Here is an 18863-nt window from a genome sequence, read left to right as displayed (position 1 = left end):
CTATTCATTTGTACTGAAAAAACAGACACATATACGAATATCAATTATATGCTTACGAGACATGTTGCAATGTTAAACTTATTACGGTATGTGAAAATCAAGACTTGCATAAAAAATATCACAATATTAGAGACAGTGGCGTCATTTTTCCTCAGAGCTTTCAGCTCTTTGATTGTCTGTTTCTTATCTATTATTTCTTGAATTATCTAATTTTGAAAAAAATCAGCACTCGTGGATGATTTTTTTTTTTCAATTTCAAAAATCATTCTCTTTTTAATCTGTCAAATTAAAAAGGGAGTTGACGAATATATGAATTTTGGTAAATTTTATCAGAATAAGAAAGGTAATAAAATGTTGTAACATAAATGGAATCTTACAGCAGGAATACAACTGTTGAAATACCTCAAAACATTAAAAATAACATCTGCAACCAATAAAAAATATTCAGTCCTGAAATGACTGACCTATTCATTATTAATAAATTACTGAGTATTACATGTATTATATTTGTAAATTTAAATATATATTTATATGTAACGGGAGAGCCTGATTCTTCGTACAAAATTATCTTTGTTTCCTCTGGGAATCGAACCTGGGACCTCTGTGTTACAAGGCAGCGTGTTAACCGACTGAGGTAAAGAAGTTCTTTCTTAGCTGAACAGCTTACGGCTGACTAAGTATCTACTAATGAAGGGAACTTGAGCAATCCCGTCACACTTCCCCCACCTCAAGAGTCATCATACCATTATGACTCTCACACACATACCCTAGCTAGAAATCCTCTCTTACTACCTTGGGTTTTTTAGTTGGGTGCCAAATTTAACCAGATAGCATGATTATCAATGCAAAATCACTTTGCCTCCTCAGGGACTCGAACCTGGGACCTCTGTGTTACAAGGCAGCGCGTTAACCGACTTAGCTAAAGAAGTACTTTCTTAGCTCAACCGCTTATGGCTGACTAAGTATCTACTAATGAAGGGAAGCAATCCCGTCACATAAACAATGATTGAATTACTTACAATACTTATTGAAATTAAGATTTCATATCATTTTTTTAGATTTTTTAAGCAAGCATTCAGAATGTCAACAATACAATGTCAAGCATGTACTAAAGAAAATCTTTCATCCAACAAGCGATGTGATGCTTGTTTCAGACATTTACATGATCCTGAATGGAGATGTTATGATCACAACTGTTTTCAATGGAATGCTGTCACAGAAAAAAAGTGCTCCAAATGCGGAAAGTCTAGGACAGATAGTGGTGGGAAAGGGAAACGTCCACGCTCTGCCGATCGTCTAGCTAGGGATAAAAATTACAAAGAACCTGTGAAGAACATTTTTTTAGGTGTTGATGATAGACATAGGAGACCACATTCAGCCGATAATCGTTTAGCATCACGATGGAAATGTTGCCATTGTACATTTTTTAATGGTGTTGAAGAAGATATTTGTGAAATGTGTAGTCACATAAAGGGTCAATGCTGTAATGCTCTGAAACTTTGGAAATGTCATCTATGTGACAATTTTAATTCTGAGGAATTTTACAGGTGTAGCTTTTGTTCAAAGAAAAGAAAAGCTCCAGATTCACCTAGACCTACAAATGGCTCAGATAAATTGAAAACAAAACAAGATGAAAAACATTCAACTGATCATGACAGGAAGAGTCCATTGCCTGGTGGAGACAAATGGACTTGTGAAAGATGTTCTTTAACTAACAGCAGTTCAAGCAGACTTTGTGAAGCATGTGGTTTTGGTAAACCTAGAGTTACTGGGATCAACTTTACTGACAGACCCAAATCTAAGCCTTTAAGACATGATCTCAGGGAATCAATCCGAGCTAAGGATTTGAGGACCATTAAAACAAAACAAGTTGAAGCTAAATGGAAAATTATTGTATCAAACTGCCAAAAGGTTTGTGTTTAATTATTGATTCTGTTTATTTTTAAAAATAATGATGATGGTTAGCTTATTGTTCATTGTTTTTTTACATGAGAATAAGCCATGGAAGCAGCAAGCTAACAATGACAACCTGGCGAGATTTTGAACATCAAAAGGTCACTATATGTAAGTTTTTTTAAAAACTTTACCAGATATCAATGCAACGTTAACTGTAATAGATTTTGGGCAATTAAGAGCTTTGCATATTTACAGAATACAAAAAGTTTAGCAGCACATATTTTTAATATCATATTTCGAAAAATAATTATACTTCTAAACAGAAGAGTAAATTAGTTATTACTAGAAAGAAAATAACCCATAAGATTCAATTCTTAAGGTAGATGGGGGTCTTAATTAAAATCCATAGAATTTTTTGATAATTTGTCAAAATGTATTTTTTATCATGTTTTTTTCCAAAATATGATAAAAAGTATGGGTCACTTTTTTTGCTACAGGTTGTGCAAAATTGTCAGATTTTGCATAGATTATGCATGGAAAATCCAATTTTGTGTGATAAAAAGAAAACTATGCCATAGAATTTTAAGATAAAATGTGAGAAGATAGCTCTTACAACATGCTTTCAGATAAGAAAAAGAAAAAATGGGGTCACCGGACTTGTTTTCTTGCTACATATTAAAATAGATAAATGCATAACACTTTCTACATGTATTATAAAAATTACTTTATCTGAGATATCTCCCCTTATGTGGCAAAGTTGAAAAAAAAAAGGAATTTAAGAAAAATAATGTGTTATTTTTAGAAAAAACAGCTGTAAATATGATAAAACACATAATTTTCTATATTAACATGAAAAGTCTTACAAAATTTGCACATATCATTAAAGATCTAGACCAACTGTTATCTGCTACTTCAAAATCCAAGATGGAGGAAGACACCCCCAGCCACCTTAATCTACAAAAAAAAATAGTATAGATTGTTTACCTCAACTTTCATGACTTTATTTCAAAGTATTTAAATTAAAATATATGTTGCTAAACTTTTATTACTCAGTATGTATGGTAAAAACAATTGTCTATTGTAGAATTGTAGAATATTGTATGTTTTCTCTAGCTGTCTTTCCCTTTTTTGTTTCATCTGCCATGATCTGGTTAATGTCTCTTTGTTTCATCTGGTTAATGTCTCATTGACTTACACCTATCATCTTCTCTGATTCATATGCATTGTTCAACACTTTAAAACATTAAATTACATGATTACAAGTGTTAATATGCATTGAGTAATATCTTAAGATTGTTTTAGCAATATCATGCACCAAAATAATATATGATTAAAGGAAGATGTTGTGTAAAGGTCTTCCTCACCCAAAGTTGGCAACAATACAAATTCATAGAAAATAGAAAACCCAACATTTTTCCCAAATGTAAGAGGATTTGGTATGATTACAAATGAGACAACTCTCCACCAAAGACCAAAAGATGTAAAAGTTAACAACTATAGGTCACCACCTGAGCAAAACCCATACTGCATTTGCAAGCTTTAAAAGGCCCTGAAATTGGTTTTAAAACTAAAATGTAGGGTAGGAAGGAAATATGATGTTTTCAAAATATTTTATATTGAATGTGAAGAAGAACAGTATTTAGATAACCTAACATAATAGTATTTGACCAATCTTTTCCATAAAATGGGTAAAAGTAGACAAAAGACAAAAGGGTAGATTACATGGCCTCATCATTTAAGCAAAGCAACTTTTAGGTAAAAAAATACAAACCCAGGAATTTTTCCACTTAAAAAAATGTTTTAATGGATCATTTTTTAAATTCAGATTAAAAAACATCTGCACAATAATATTTAGTACATGTACATATGCCTGTGCACCACTTATTGCGGACCTGTTTCTGTATTGTTATGCGTTACAATTGATGACTAAAATCAGCAAAGACCCATTGAAACAACATCTGAAACAAAAATTTAATAACACTTTTAGATATTTGGATGATATATTGGCTCTCAATAATGACGACTTCAGTATGTACTCTAAAGAGATTTATCCTGCTTAACTGACTTTAAATAAAGCTAACACTAACAATGAACACTGCCCTTTCCTGGATCTTGATATCTATATCTTTAACGGGTAGCTTAATACCAAAATTTATGATAAAAGAGATGATTTTTCATTTCCTATTGTTAATTGGTGACGTTCCCTTAATTGTCACCATCTTATGGTGTCTATATATCTCAACTTGTTCGATTCGCTCGTGTATGTGACAACGTATTGATTTTAACGAAAGAAATCTCTGTATTACTGAAAAATTATTACACCAGGATATTCAAAATCACAAACTAGTCAAAACATTTACTAAATTTTATCATTGGTACAAGGACATTATTCGTAAATATAAATCAACATGCAGACATCTTATACGTTCAGGTATTTCACATCCAATCTTTTATGGTAATATTCTTAAAATACAAAGCACAAAAATGTCGGCATTCACCTCAAAATCTAACCAAACTTTTAAACAGACTTATACAGAAGGGACATTATATAAGTTACGATACTGTTGTCAGGTCATTGAAGATGGCATATTTTAATTTGGTATTAATATTGATTCACTCATAGGGTCTTTGCATCGGAAATAAACACATTTGTTCTAAAACCAGTTGTTGGCATGACACAGGTTATGTTCTTCTCATATATTTTATGATGGTATGATACTAAACCCCTAACGGGAGGGATTGTGCTTGATTTTCATATGATGAAGACATAATCTTTCAATCAGTTAAATTGAAGTCTGGAGCTGGCATGTCAGTAACTGCTAGTAGTCCTTTGTTAATTTATGTATCATTGTCATTTTGCTTAGTTTCGGCTGCATGTTTTCTGCTCTTTGGTCGGGTTGTTGTCTCTGACATATTCCCCATTTCCATTCTCAATTTTATCTTGTTTACCGTTACAGGAAAAGATAGATTTCACAGATAAGGAATTTCTACCAAATGACTGTTCCCTCTTCAAACATCCAAGACCTGGTGGCAGCAACATAAAATGGCTGAGGTTAAAAGATGTCAAAGATATGGATTGGAAAGGTCCTATACATTGGAAAGTCTATGACAAACCCACAGCAAATGATATTGTACAGGGAGAAATTGGAAACTGCTGGTATGAGGAAAATCTTGACCTCTTGCTTTTTATAATTTGTCTTGAATTATATTATAAATAAATAACCAATTATTAAAACGTCTCAAGTTTAATCTTAATTTAGTGCAAGGAAAGTCAAATTTTAGCTTATCTATCAGAACAAGCAAGTTTTGTTACTTTCAATTCAGAAGTTAATGCTAGGTTTTTATTAATGTGAATAATGCGACTGCATAAGTATCGCAATAATAAGAACTCGCATTCTGATAACTGAAACTTTATTATAAGATATGTATACAGATTTTTTCAAAATTGCAATAATTAAACTCACATTTTTGTCCATTCTTAAAAAATCGCAATAATAAATACACGCAATAATTTCTGAATTTACAGTATATATATTTATTATTGAAATTATTGAATATCATATGTATACTGTTAAAGATATATTTCTCTTTCTAATATTTGAAAAACACCTTTATCATAAGGATCAGATAATTTTCTTTTCATTTTGCTACGTGTAATTCGATCAGCTTATATGAGGTGAAGTTGAAGTCATCCCTTCGTAAATTTTACGGACGCCATCACGAGTTGGTTGACCGTTATGGAATAACCGTTTCACAGATGATATCGGATATGTTCCTTATGTCGTAACTACAATACCCTTCCTTTAGACTATTTACTGGATTTGTAATAACATAAGCAACTCGATGGGTGCCACATGTGGAGCAGGATCTGCTTACCCTTCCGGAGCACCTGAGATCACCCCCCGTTTTTGGTGGGGTTCGTGTTGCTTAGTCTTTAGTTTTCTATGTTGTGTCATCTGTACTATTATTTGTCTGTTTGTCTTTTTATTTTTGGCCATGACGTTGTCAGTTTGTTTTCGATCTATGAGTTTGACTGTCCCTCTGGTATCTTTCGTCCCTCTTTTATAATATGTTGATGCATTTCAAATGTTGGGGTATCCTGATGTTGACATTTTGTTTTCCAGGCAAAATTTTTTGAGCACTAAATAATATTTTACAATCCTTGGATTATAATACTCCATGAGAATAGGAAGAACCTTTTGGAATTTGAAATCAATCAAAGGACAAGTACACAACAGGAATTCATAGACTGCAATTTTGGCAATTATTTTGTTTTCAGATATTATCTTTTGAACTATCTATCCCCAAACTTGGTTTGATAATGCCCTATGATAAGGAACATGTTTTTGAGTTCAAAGGTCAAGGTCCCAGCAGCTATCAATAGACTGATATTGGATAAAAACTTGGCTTAAGGTTTAGACTGTGGATTCATATTTTTTTTTTGTGGTTACTAATTTTCATGGATTTAGGAAAAAATATGTTTTAGTGGATATTTTTTTAATTCTTGGTTTACCTTTACAATCAGAAATCCACAGAAAATAACTGTTTGAAAGACCAGGTCCGGAGGTCGTGCATCACAGAAACTAACAACTAAAGCAATTAGTACCCCACTCATTAATCTCTTTTTTCAACTACAAATTAATAAAGATTGCTTGTGTCATTTTTGATCACCTACATGGTTTAAATACAACTGATAATTCAAATTCAAATTCAATTGTGACGTCAAGCACATGTACCCTTTGTCAGATTTGGAAAATGGTTTTGTTTACCAAGCAATAGAAAGGTATCATATTAGAATTTCTTGTAAAAATAGTACAGTTAGATATATGTGTATGATATCATTTAGGTTTATATGTGCATTAGCTGTTGTGGCTGAGAGAAAGAACCTAGTTGAGAGAATTGTTGTTACCAAAGATTATTGTCCTGAAGGAGCATATGTTGTACGACTCTGTAAAGATGGCATCTGGAAAACTGTTGTCTTAGATGACCACTTCCCAGTAGATCAGTACAAAAGACTGAAATATTCTAAGGTTAGAGCAGCCAAATAATAAAAAATATCAGCTTACTAATTGGATTGTTCATAGATCTGTCTGAATGAAAATCTGTGCATCAGGTATTCTTTTCAAATACAATGTATAATACATAAAAAAGGATATAACGAATGACAAAAAATACTGTACAGTACAACAAACAACATCAACCACTAACACCCCACTCCTCCGTCTGAAAATGGAACTTTGAAAGGTTTAACAATTTGAAATAGACTAGAAGATAATTTGACTAAAAGATACTGAACCAACTATATTTAGAGGGTTATGGTGTGTTTGATGGGGGGTTGGGGTGGGGGTGTCTTCAGAAATTCAAAATCAAGAAAACAATACACAAACTAGAAAATCTATATCAAAGAGATAAGTGTGCCCTCCTCTCCCCCCCCCCCCCCCCCTTCCAAAAAAAATCAACATCAAAACAAAACAGACATGATTATGAGGAATATGCAAAAGAAAGGGAATGACAAAATGAACCCTATTCAAAATCAGGTGTGATATCAGGGATACATAAGAATGTTTCATTTGACAATTTTACACATTGTAATCATTATTAAAATAAGGAGATGTTGTCTGGTTGCTAATGACTAAACTATCCATCTAAGACCCATGGACAGGGATGTGAACAACTACAGGTCAACATATGACCTTCAACAAGGGACTAAAAACATCAAGAGAATCTTTTCCTTCATAGATGGCATCCATTTTGAAATTATCAAATGTATACTTGCTTTTCTGTAAATTTTTAAAAAGATGTTAAAGTAATCGGATGATATTTAAAAATACATAATTCCAAGTTACTTTTGAAGTTATTTACTTAAGAAATCTTAAAAATACTGACATGGAAAAAAAATTATGACTGTTAATAATAGGTTTGAAAAAAATGATAAAAAACCAAAACCAAAAAAATTGCTTTCTTTTTTCTCCTTTTCATTTACACTTTTTAAATATTAAAACACCTGAATTATAGTTGTCATTTGGATTTTAAGATTGTTGCTGTAAACAAAATATCAAATCAACCTTACCAAGAAAGGTTAAAAAGAAAATTTTCTACTATGTGTATTTTTTTTTTAAATTCTTTTTGAATTTTAGGCAAGAAGAGGTCAGTTATGGGTTCCATTGATTGAGAAGGCGGCAGCTAAGATACATGGATGTTATCAAGCATTAGGAGCTGGTAGGACTGTGGAGTCCTTGTCATTACTTACTGGTGAACCATGTGAACATCTGTCCTTGAATGGTAAAAATACTTATAGATTAAATACACTGATATATTTATTCAACCTTTTTATATTTCCACATACAACATCCTTGAAACAGTATTTATTTTTGCTTATATTGTAAGGTGTCTGAAAATGAAAATCTCAGTTTATTAAGTTAAGAATTTAATTTGTAAAAATTTATACATGTATAAACTTTGTAATTGTTGGTTGTAACAGTTGTTTTTGTTGTTGTATCTGTAGTAACAGTACACAAAATGGATGAAGCTATGATTTTCTGCAATATGTTGTAAACATATATTAACTCATTTGTTCAGTAGAGAGACTGCCTGAACCATAAGTTATTTTTTTATCTATATAATTAGCCATGCATTTTTTTTTTATTAGAAAACAAAGATTTTTCAAAGACCATTGATAACATGTTGATCTGGTCAAAGTTGACACATGCAAGAGATTGTGGGTAAGAAAAGTTATTAAATAAAATCATTATATTAAAACAAGGAGGTATGGTAACTTCTTCTTTTTATACCCCACCTAGGGGCATTATGTTTTTTGGTGTGTCTGTCCCCCTTCAGGTTCAAGTTTTTGGTCAAGGTAGTTTTTGATGAAGTTGAAGTCCAATCAACTTGAAACTTAGTACACATGTTCCCTTTGATATGATCTTTCTAATTTTAATGCCAAATTAGAGTTTTGACCCCAATTTCACGGTCCACTGAACATAGAAAATGATAGTGCGAGTGGGGCATCTGTGTACTATGGACACATTCTTGTTTCTTATTCTGATAAACAGTTATTAACTTCATAATATTGAAGATGATGAACTGTTTGCATGCATGGGAATTGTAAATACAAATATTTCAGAAAAAGTGCCAATCAAATAATTGAATTTTGTAAATTTACTTGTTTTTATACTATAATTATACATGATAAACAATAACATTGTTTTGATATTTTTTCAGGTATTTGATGTGTACATCATGTGAAGCTAAAGATGGATTCACTCATGAATATTGTAAATCACTTGGACTAATTACCAGTCATGCTTACTCTCTACTAGATGTATATGATATGGACACTGGAGAAAAGTGAGTATTGAGTATTCATTGAATTGAGGCTTCATTATATGATATTTGTACAATATGCAAACATTTTTTTTTACTTTAGGGAAAGGGGTACTTTGGCTAAACCCTGTCTGTCTGACAATCTGTTTTTCTATGTGCCTTGTAAATGCTAAGGGTTTAGATATTAATAAAACTTAGAAAGTTGAAGAACACTACCTGTTGATGTACATACAGAAATATGACCAAAGTCCAACATTTTAAAGGGGAGATAATCTAATTTTGCATGGCAGGGTAAACTGTTGTGAGTTTACTCACAGTTTTAGTCATCACTTGATGTTTATTTGGAAAATTGAGAAAAGTGTGTATTTAAAGAAGGTGGAGTCTTTGAATGGTAACAGACTTTCTGTAAAGTTATAGGTCACATTACTATTCTTACTGACTAGGCACTTTTAATGAATGTCATATGATATATGTGCTTGGCCATCATACGGATGTATATGGAGATCTTGAAATTATATTTTGGTGAAATTGGGTTGTTGAGTTGCTGTCTTATGGATTTTTTCTCGAAGTATCATCTTTTGTATATACCCTGTATTTTATCTTAAAAATGATGGCATTTACAATTATTAAGATGATTTTAAACTCAATAAGTATTTGATTTAATATTTTGTGATTGGAAATATTTGGTTAACTAACAAGATTGATGTCTATTTATAGATCCATTTAATATGAATACTGAGCTCATATAAGGAACAATTTTGTTCTGCAGATTTATCCTATACCTTGTATTGTAACTGTTGTATGTACCAGATTGTTTATCAAACATTGTTATTATTATTTGTTATATCCCCATGTTGGTCCATGATTGATATAAACTACCATTTATTAGATTTGATTTAATTTGATTTATATTGATATGCCTAAGGATGTACAGTTAAAGTTTTTATTTATATTTATCTTTTTATGCCCCCGCCGTAGCGGAGGGGGCATTAAGTTTTACCCTTGTCCGTCTGTACGTACGTACATATGTACATCCCAAAGTTGGTTTCCATTCTCTAACTTTAGTTTGCTTCAGCCAAATGTTATGAAACTTAAACAAAATGCTTATTACCACAAAACACAGATCAAGTTTGAATTTTGGTGGCGTCACTTAAACGGCTCTAGAGTTATGCCCCTTTATAATGGAAAAATTGCTAAAATTTTGGTTTCCGTTCTCTAACTTAAGTTTGCCTCAACCAAATGTTATGAAACTTATACACAATGCTTATTACCACAAAATACAGATCAAGTTTGAATTTTGGTGGCGTCACTCAAACCGTTCTAGAGTAATGCCCCTTTATAAATGGAAAAATTGCAAAATTTTTAGTTTCCGTTCTCTAACTTAAGTTTGCCTCAACCAAATGGTATGAGACTTACATACAATGCTTATTACCACAAAACTCAGAACAAGTTCAAATTTGGGTAGCGTCACTTTTACCATTCTCCATTTATGTCCCTTTATAACTATATGATATGCAAGTGGGTACATCATCTGTGTCCACATGTGGACACAATCCACATTTATTTTGGTATTTTTTGCAATAAATGAGTCAATTCAAAAATGATTTGAAATATTTTTTTCCATAGGTTACTCAAAATCAGAAATCCATGGGGTAGTGAATCATGGAAAGGTGATTGGAGTGATAGCTCTTCAAAATGGCAGAAAGTCAAACCAGAGGTCAAAAAGAAACTGAAACCAGATGGAAACAAACATGGAACATTCTGGATGGAGTTCAAGGAATTTAGAAAGTATTGAATTTAATATTATTGGTTATTTTTTTTATTATTAGATTAGTTCAGTTTAGCAGAAGATATACATATTTTCATGAAGATATGCATTGCTTACATATACTAGTACTAGTAACCGTCAGAAATTCAGTTTTTCTCAAATAATTTTTGACTGAAACATTTTGGGGAAATATTCTTTTAACATAAAAAGGGTTACCAAAATTTATAAGTTTATCACCATAGTCTCTGACTTTAATTTCCCTCATAAACAACAAAAAAACGGGTTACTAGTATGCCGAATTTTTGCGGGAAATTCTATAGGTATGATAACTACCGTATTGAGGCTTGTATAGTCCAAATTTTTTTCTCCAAAATTAACATTGCCAGGCAGTGGTGTGGATTATAGAGTAAGATAATCAAGAAATAAGAGAAAAACTCAATTTGCGAGGTTTGTTTACATTCAGCCATGTTTTTTATTGAAAATGTAGAGGGCACCCTTAAAATTTAAAAAACTAATAACTACTAATCCAAATTAATATGCAATTTTAATTCAAAATCCAATATTAACTGATAAATATCAAAATTGAATGCTTCATTACAAATGACTTGTTTCTTTTCATAGCATTGCATTACATAAACAAGAATCCACTTGTATTAACCAGAATGAAAAAAGTATATAAATCAGCTGGGAACCAGCTTATGCATTACAGTGTATAAACTACAAAACATAATCAGTTATTTGTTCCGTGTTGGTGTTTCATACTGACTTGTGCGTTTTGTTTTAGCTGAAGATCATTCAAAAATTAATGTTATGGATATAGTTAACAGTATTTAACTAAAGAACGGAACTGTTTTAGTTTCAAAGTCGTATTCTAGTAGTAACTATGAAGTACGGATTTTCTTCACACTCTAACCATAATTATTTTGGATTTACACGTGCTATACGAACTTCCGGTTAATATGAAATACAACTTTCCCAATTGTTTATTCATGGTTTTCAATTATTTTAACACTCATGGAGTGTTCAAGAATCATTGACAAGCATTTTCAACTTCTACTTTATGAAACTATATGTCACTATATGGCCTCCAACAATGAGCAAAACCCATACTGCAAAGTAAGCTATAAAAGGCCCTCACAACATAAAATATAAAACAATTCATACGAGAAAAACCAACAGCATAGTTTATGTACAAAACAACTAATGAAAAACAAGTATGATATACAGCAACAACCATCAACCACCTGAAGTACAGTGCTTTTAATTATTTTCAGGTATTTTGGTTCTGTAGAAATTTGTAAAACAAGAGACTGGCATGAAACAAGAGTCAAAGGATCTTTTCCATCAACTGCTGATGGACCATGGAAGTTTGTTAAAGTTTATGTCCAGAAGAAAACAGATCTTTGTATAGGACTACACCAAAAAAATAAACGGTAATAAATTTTTAACTGCAATCATTTATTTTGGGCATAATGACTAAAATTGTTTCCTATATAGATATAAGAAGATGTGGTATGAGTGCCAATGAGACAACTCTCCTTCCAAGTCACAATTTGTAAAAGTAAACCCTTATAGGTCAAAGTACGGTCTTCAACACGGAGCCTTGGCTCACACCGAACAGCAAGCTATAAAGGGCCCCAAAAATTACTAGTGTAAAACCATTCAAACGGGAAAACCAACGGTCTAATCTATATAAAAAACAAGAAACGAGGAACACTTATGAACCACATCAACAAACAACAACTACTGAACATCAGATGTATGTTTAATGAATTTATTTAAACTTTGTTATTTGATTTTTGGTATGCCTGTAGTAAGTCACTGTAGCTTGGCACAGAAGAATTCATGTGACCTGTTTTCAAGGCTGATCTGGACTGAATTATTGTATATGTGAAAAAACATTAACAATTAATACTAGGTGATCTCTTTGTTAATTAAAATTTGATCTGAGATGTAAATCAGCAAGGTTTGGTTATAAAGTCAAGATTTATATTCTTGTATTTTGTGAATTTTGAAAATATTTACAACATATTTGTGGCAGCTTGAATATTTCTAGTGATATGTAAGTAATCAACTTTATCCCACAATGCAATATTCTAAAATCCAACAAACATAACTATGTTGTGATATTCAAATTGACTTTGTGGTCAAGAAGTGAGTTAGGAAATTCAACCTAGCTTATATTCTGCACATGCTTATGATTTTTCACTTTGATTTTTACATCGGATGACAGTGAGGGCATTCCCGTGTATTGCTGTCGCCTAGATTTCCATTACGTAACTTTTGTGTTGGGATTGTAACCGATCTATAAACATGATAAATACCCGGACATTATCGAGTGCAAAATACAATCCTTATCGCTTGTTATAAATTCATTTTTTCATTGGATACTCCTAAAAATATTTTTTTTAGAACATAAATTAATAATATAAAAATGTTTTGTCGTTAGAAATATATATATATATAAGTAAAAAATCTTTAATATCTATGCACACGTACAGAAAATGTGTGTTAACGCATGCGGAAGAATGTCTCAAGAACATTTGCTATCTCCCATGCAGAGTTATTGGTCCTCGCTCTCTCTCAAGGACCGATAACTCTGCATGGGAGATTGAAAGTTTGGTAGGAAAATATGAATGCCTACTCAAATCAAATCTATTAGAAAAATCGAATTATTACAGAAGATTGTCCACCATGCACTTGCACTGCACTATTATTAATATAGTAGAATAGAATGATATACAAATGGATGAAAATTATATAGACATGTAACTGTAATATACAAATATTAATATAATATATAACAACAAACCAGAGTATACTGATTTGTATCACTTCAATATCATATTTATTACGGTGAGGTTGAATTCCCTGTCATTTATTTATCATCCACGCACGAACTTGTCTAAGAAAAAAAAATTATATCTGTACATTAACCTCACTTTCAGGTATAGAGATGTGATTTTTTTTTCTGAGACAAGTGCGTGTGACCATCCACAAGAACTTGCAGTCATCCAATGTTCAGTACTTCAGTACTTTGATTGTCTTGCCTGTGAGACATGTTTCAGAATGAGAGACATAGGGATGTTGATCCTGTGTAGTCAGCTATGACAGGGTTAACTATTTGTATAAAACTTTGTATTTCACAAGGTAGAAGACCTTGAAACATCATATCTTGTTTACAAATGCCTAATGTTCTGAAGATGTTTCATTTTCATTTTCTCAGATACAATGAGTAATAGGTTAACTGTATTGGTTTATGGAATGATTTAAAGTGTATAAATTATGCCAGTAAAACAGGGTTTATCTGACCTTGACCTCTGATATCATTTTCATTGTTCATTGGTTAATGTTAAGTTTTTGTATTTAGGTCAGTTTCTTAGGCACTATATATATATATATATATAAGAAATACAAGGTCAACTATATCAAGTGTATGGAATAGGTACATGTCTGTCTGGCATGATTACTCTGAATTGGACATCATTTCCATGGTTCATTGACCATGTTATTTTTCTGCCCCCGCTGCAGCTGAGGGGGTATTAAGTTTAATGCCCCTGCTGCAGCCGAGGGAGCATGAAGTGTTACCCATGTCCATACTTACGTACGTCCTAAAATTAGTTTCTGTTCTCTAACTTTAGTTTGCCTCAACCAAATGTTATGAAACTTATACAGAATGCTTATTACTACAAAACTCAGATCAAGTTTGAATATAGGTGGCGTCACTTTTACCGTTCTAGAGTTATACCCCTTTACAAATGGAAAAAAATGCTGAATTTTTTGTTTCTGTTCTCTAACTTTAGTTTGCCTCTACCAAATGTTATGAAACTTATACATAAGGCTTATTACCACAAAAATCAGATCAAGTTTGAATTTGGGTGGAGTGACTTTTACAGTTCTTTAGTTATGTCCCTTTATATATAGAATAACCATACATTGTCTCGAAATATAAATTTCATTTGTACAAGGCTTAGAAACAAGTAGAAAGCGAGGTTTTGCCGAGCATTTCTATCCTGTTTTGAGCCGAGTCATAAACAAGGCGAGATACGGTCAGTGACTGTATATCACAAATGAATATACGATCAATGCAATTTGACTGCGCAAATAGCACAGCTGCAGTATATAACGTTATATGCAAGCAGGGGCATTATCTGTGTCCCATGGACACATTCTCCATTTATTTGTATTTAGTTTGATTTCTTAACCACTATTAGCAAAAGATCGCCTATATTTAGTGTATGAAAGGATTGTTAGGAGTCTGTCTGGCATGAATAATCTGACCTTGATCTTATTTTCATGGTTTATGGAACAATTTTGTAAAATTTGAAACCTTTTACTGACTTTTAGGAATTTTAGAAACAAAATCACAAAATGTTAACCTCATAGAAATTAATGTTACAACATCATGTGCCTAAATATTTTAGAAACTCTTGTCATGATTGGCATGAATGTGCATATTTTAAAAATATTATGAATAAAAAGGAGATGTTGGGTACAAGACTATGAGACATCAATCCAACAACACAAAATAGATATCTAGATGTCAAAAAAGAAATATATGTTTAGACAAGTCGAGTCAAATAGTGAATAAAATTAATGAAGACCATCAAAAATCTGCTAAAACCACTTAATTACCTAATGGACCCTAATTAGTAAGCTTAATAATTATGAATATTTTGAAGGAGCTGGTATTAACAATAAATTAAAGAAAAATAAATCCTTTTTTTTTTAACAAACTTTGTATATTTAGTTGTACCTTTAGCTAATAATGTTGTGTTCTTAACTCTCTTTTCTGTACATTTGAATATTAAATTTTTCTAGGGGTGATGGTGATGCATATCGTTTTGGACTGTAAACTTTAATTTCAAAGTTCATTTATTCAAAACGTAATTTGAGATATTGATTAATAACTCAAATATTCATAAGATTTTCAAATATGTTAACTGATTTAATAAGAATATGAATTTTACACTTCTAAGAGTATAAGGTATAATTCCAGGGAATAGGCATGGCTTCACCTCACTGTGCACATGTGTAAAAAGGAGAAGCTTCAAAAAGTGGTAAAATTGGCCCTTTAATATTTTTACTGACAAATGCACTTGTGAAATCAACATATTTTGACAAAATCTTCAAAATGTGCTGACTTTAGAGCCTTTAATGTAATATCATGTAGAGATTTGTTTTAATTAGGATCAGACTTTTGAATAACATCTATTTTAAAACAAAATTGGGGACTTTTTGATATTTTATGTTAAAGTTGAGTTTCAAGGCCATATTCTGCCAAAAGTGAACTTTGTCCTTTATAGTGCAATCTGATTGGTCATTTGAACACTGTCATGAAATTTTATTTATTAGAGGTAACCATAGCAATGAGGACTTTGTTGACATGTTAATAGTGGTGATGGAAGTTCTGGATGGTAGAAAGATGAGAACTGTGGGTCATAGTAAGAGAGACATCAAAAGTTATGTGGGATGTGAAATAGAACATCTTCAAAGTGGAGTATACACCATTGCATGTCTGGCTTTTAAACATTTAGACGGAGGTATACGTTGAATTTATGTCTTCTATACTGTGTAAACACTTTTTATAGGGAAGATATGCTCTTTAAAGGTGAAATTTGCACTATCTATTCAGTTCCAAAAAAAAATCAAGGATTCTTTTATATGGCAATTAAACACTTTACTTTGCCAACCATGTTTATAATTATATAGAATTCTTGTAGAACTGTTATAAAAGATTTGATCAGTTGTTAGAAATTTAAGTTTGTTGGCCTTCACAATAGGGAGGATCAATTGCTTCTTTATTTTTTTGCAGTGTTTTGACAAATTTTACCAATTTTCAATCATTTCAAAGGGTGCTTTAGGTTTGTACTATGTTCTTCTGTCTGTTTATTAGTCTGCTAGCCTTTCTGTTAGAGAATTTTCTGCACCATTTTCTGTAAAGCTTCAATCTTGATTAGATTTGTTATATACTGGTAGTCATATCAAAAGAATTTCAGATAAGTTTGAATTTGATTTAACTGAATGTTTTTTGTGGAAGTTGTGGCCTTAGGACATAGAACATTGCTTAAAGATATCATCTTCTTTTATTGATAACTAATTCCCAAAGATGTTTTTGTCTTCACACTAGAATTTTGTATTTTAATTTGGTATAGATTTATGTGAATGCAAATGCCTGGTCAAAATTATAGTTTATAAAATTGTCAAAGTTATAAAAAAAAGAAAAATGTTAAAGTTATAAAAAAAAAAATGTAAAAGTTATATATAGAAAAAGAAACATGTAAAAATTGAAAGAAGGCCATAATAATTGAGGTTTATTTTGCTAGTTTTAATTTTTCAGGAAAACATGGAATCAATCTTCAGCGTGATTTTGTCCTTACACTTCACAGTACACAGAATATTGTGGTAGAAGAGAATAACTCTATTAATGCTGGCTACAAACACTTCCTGGCCGATACCCTAATACAGTTAGCAGTTGATAAAGGAGAAAGAAAGGTATTTATTTTGTAAGATGATTTTGCAAGTAAATAAGTAATGCTGACAATCTAGTTTTAGTCTTGCCTCATTTAAGTTGCGAAGGCAATACTCAGGTGTGCTGTTTCTGGGAGCTGTGGCAGTTGTCAATTCTGTATCAGTTTGTGATTAAGTCAATTTAAGAGGAACCACTAGTGTTAGGTCAGTGCTATTTCGTATGCAGTACTAGTTGTGTTAGCATTGGTACATCTCATTTCCGTGGAGATAATTTGACAGCAAGGCCTCAGTTATGGTCTATTGACTTTGAAAATTTTGCTTAGTTTATATGTATTTATTGTAATTAGGTCATTTATAGAGGGACCACTAGTGGTATGTCTCATTACCATGGAGATTATATGGTCCCACCCCTCAATCAGTGTTCACTGACTTTGAAATTCATGCATTATAAGTTTACACATAAAGGTCAATGTAAGAGGAACCACTTATGATTAGTCACCGGTATTTGGTATTCGGTTGTATTAGCATTGTAATTTCTCATTTCCACAAAGTTTATTAGACCCTGCACGTCCAGTCTCATTTCACTGTCTTTGATTTTTTTGCATATTTGACATGTTTAAAAATATTGCCAATTAATATTAGAATTTGCATTATATGATCAAAATTCCACTCAGGCGAGACAGATGTGTTAGCAATTTGTACTAATTGTCCATAACAAAAAAAAAAAAACCAAACAATAGAGGTATGTTCCCTGCTTTGTCTGACTTATAGATATTTAATTTTAAGTTATTTAGCGTTATTGCTGCATTTGAAAAACCAAGATTAATGCTATTTTGAAGAAAGTAATTAGAACATGTTTTGGTAAATCTGTTTTGACTTAACTTAGAAACAGATGTAAGTTACAAGGCAAGTAACTGCGAGTACTCTCAGATCTGTGCTAAGTGTCTTTTAGTTGTTGGGATGTACAAGTACCCTTCCACGTCCACTTTGTGTTTTTGTTAGATGTATTTCAATTTGTATCCTTCTGATGAGTTAAGCCTTTTTCAACTGATTTTTATAGCTTGTTCTTATGTTGTACTGTTACACCACTGTCCCAGATTAGGGGGAGGGTTGGCGCCTTCAAACTAGTTTAACCACGCCAAATTCTGTATGTGCCCGTCCCAAGTCAGGAACCTGTAATTCAGTGGTTGTCGTTTGTTGCTGTGTTTCATATTTGTTTTTCATTCATTATTTTATACATAAATTAGGCCGTTAGTTTTCTTGTTTGAATTGTTTTACATTTGTCATTTCGGGGCCTTTTATAGCTGACTATGCGGTATGGGCTTTGATCATTGTTGAAGGCTGTACGATGAACTATAGTTGTTAATTTCTGTGTCATTTGGTCTATTGTGGAGAGTTGTCTCCT

At 31.9% G+C, this 18863-nt stretch overlaps 1 protein-coding gene across 1 annotated transcript in view; it reads left to right on the top strand.

The window, feature by feature from the left end:
* Nucleotides 1–18863, top strand: part of LOC127715549 (calpain-15-like) — a 47700-nt gene that overhangs the window by 20571 nt on the left and 8266 nt on the right. Inside the window, exons 2-11 of the mRNA XM_052221637.1 lie at nt 1059–1911; nt 4854–5053; nt 6743–6926; nt 8034–8178; nt 8546–8618; nt 9118–9243; nt 10846–11007; nt 12262–12420; nt 16343–16530; nt 17328–17482. Of these exons, the coding sequence (XP_052077597.1) occupies nt 1059–1911; nt 4854–5053; nt 6743–6926; nt 8034–8178; nt 8546–8618; nt 9118–9243; nt 10846–11007; nt 12262–12420; nt 16343–16530; nt 17328–17482 (2245 nt within the window). The remainder of the gene's footprint in view (nt 1–1058; nt 1912–4853; nt 5054–6742; nt 6927–8033; nt 8179–8545; nt 8619–9117; nt 9244–10845; nt 11008–12261; nt 12421–16342; nt 16531–17327; nt 17483–18863) is intronic.

The sequence above is a fragment of the Mytilus californianus genome, unplaced genomic scaffold (assembly GCF_021869535.1).
Source record: "Mytilus californianus isolate M0D057914Y unplaced genomic scaffold, xbMytCali1.0.p SCAF_9, whole genome shotgun sequence".
NCBI lineage: Eukaryota > Metazoa > Mollusca > Bivalvia > Mytilida > Mytilidae > Mytilus > Mytilus californianus.
Note: the sequence above shows the minus strand (reverse complement) of the source record. Positions and strands in the feature narration are given on the sequence as shown.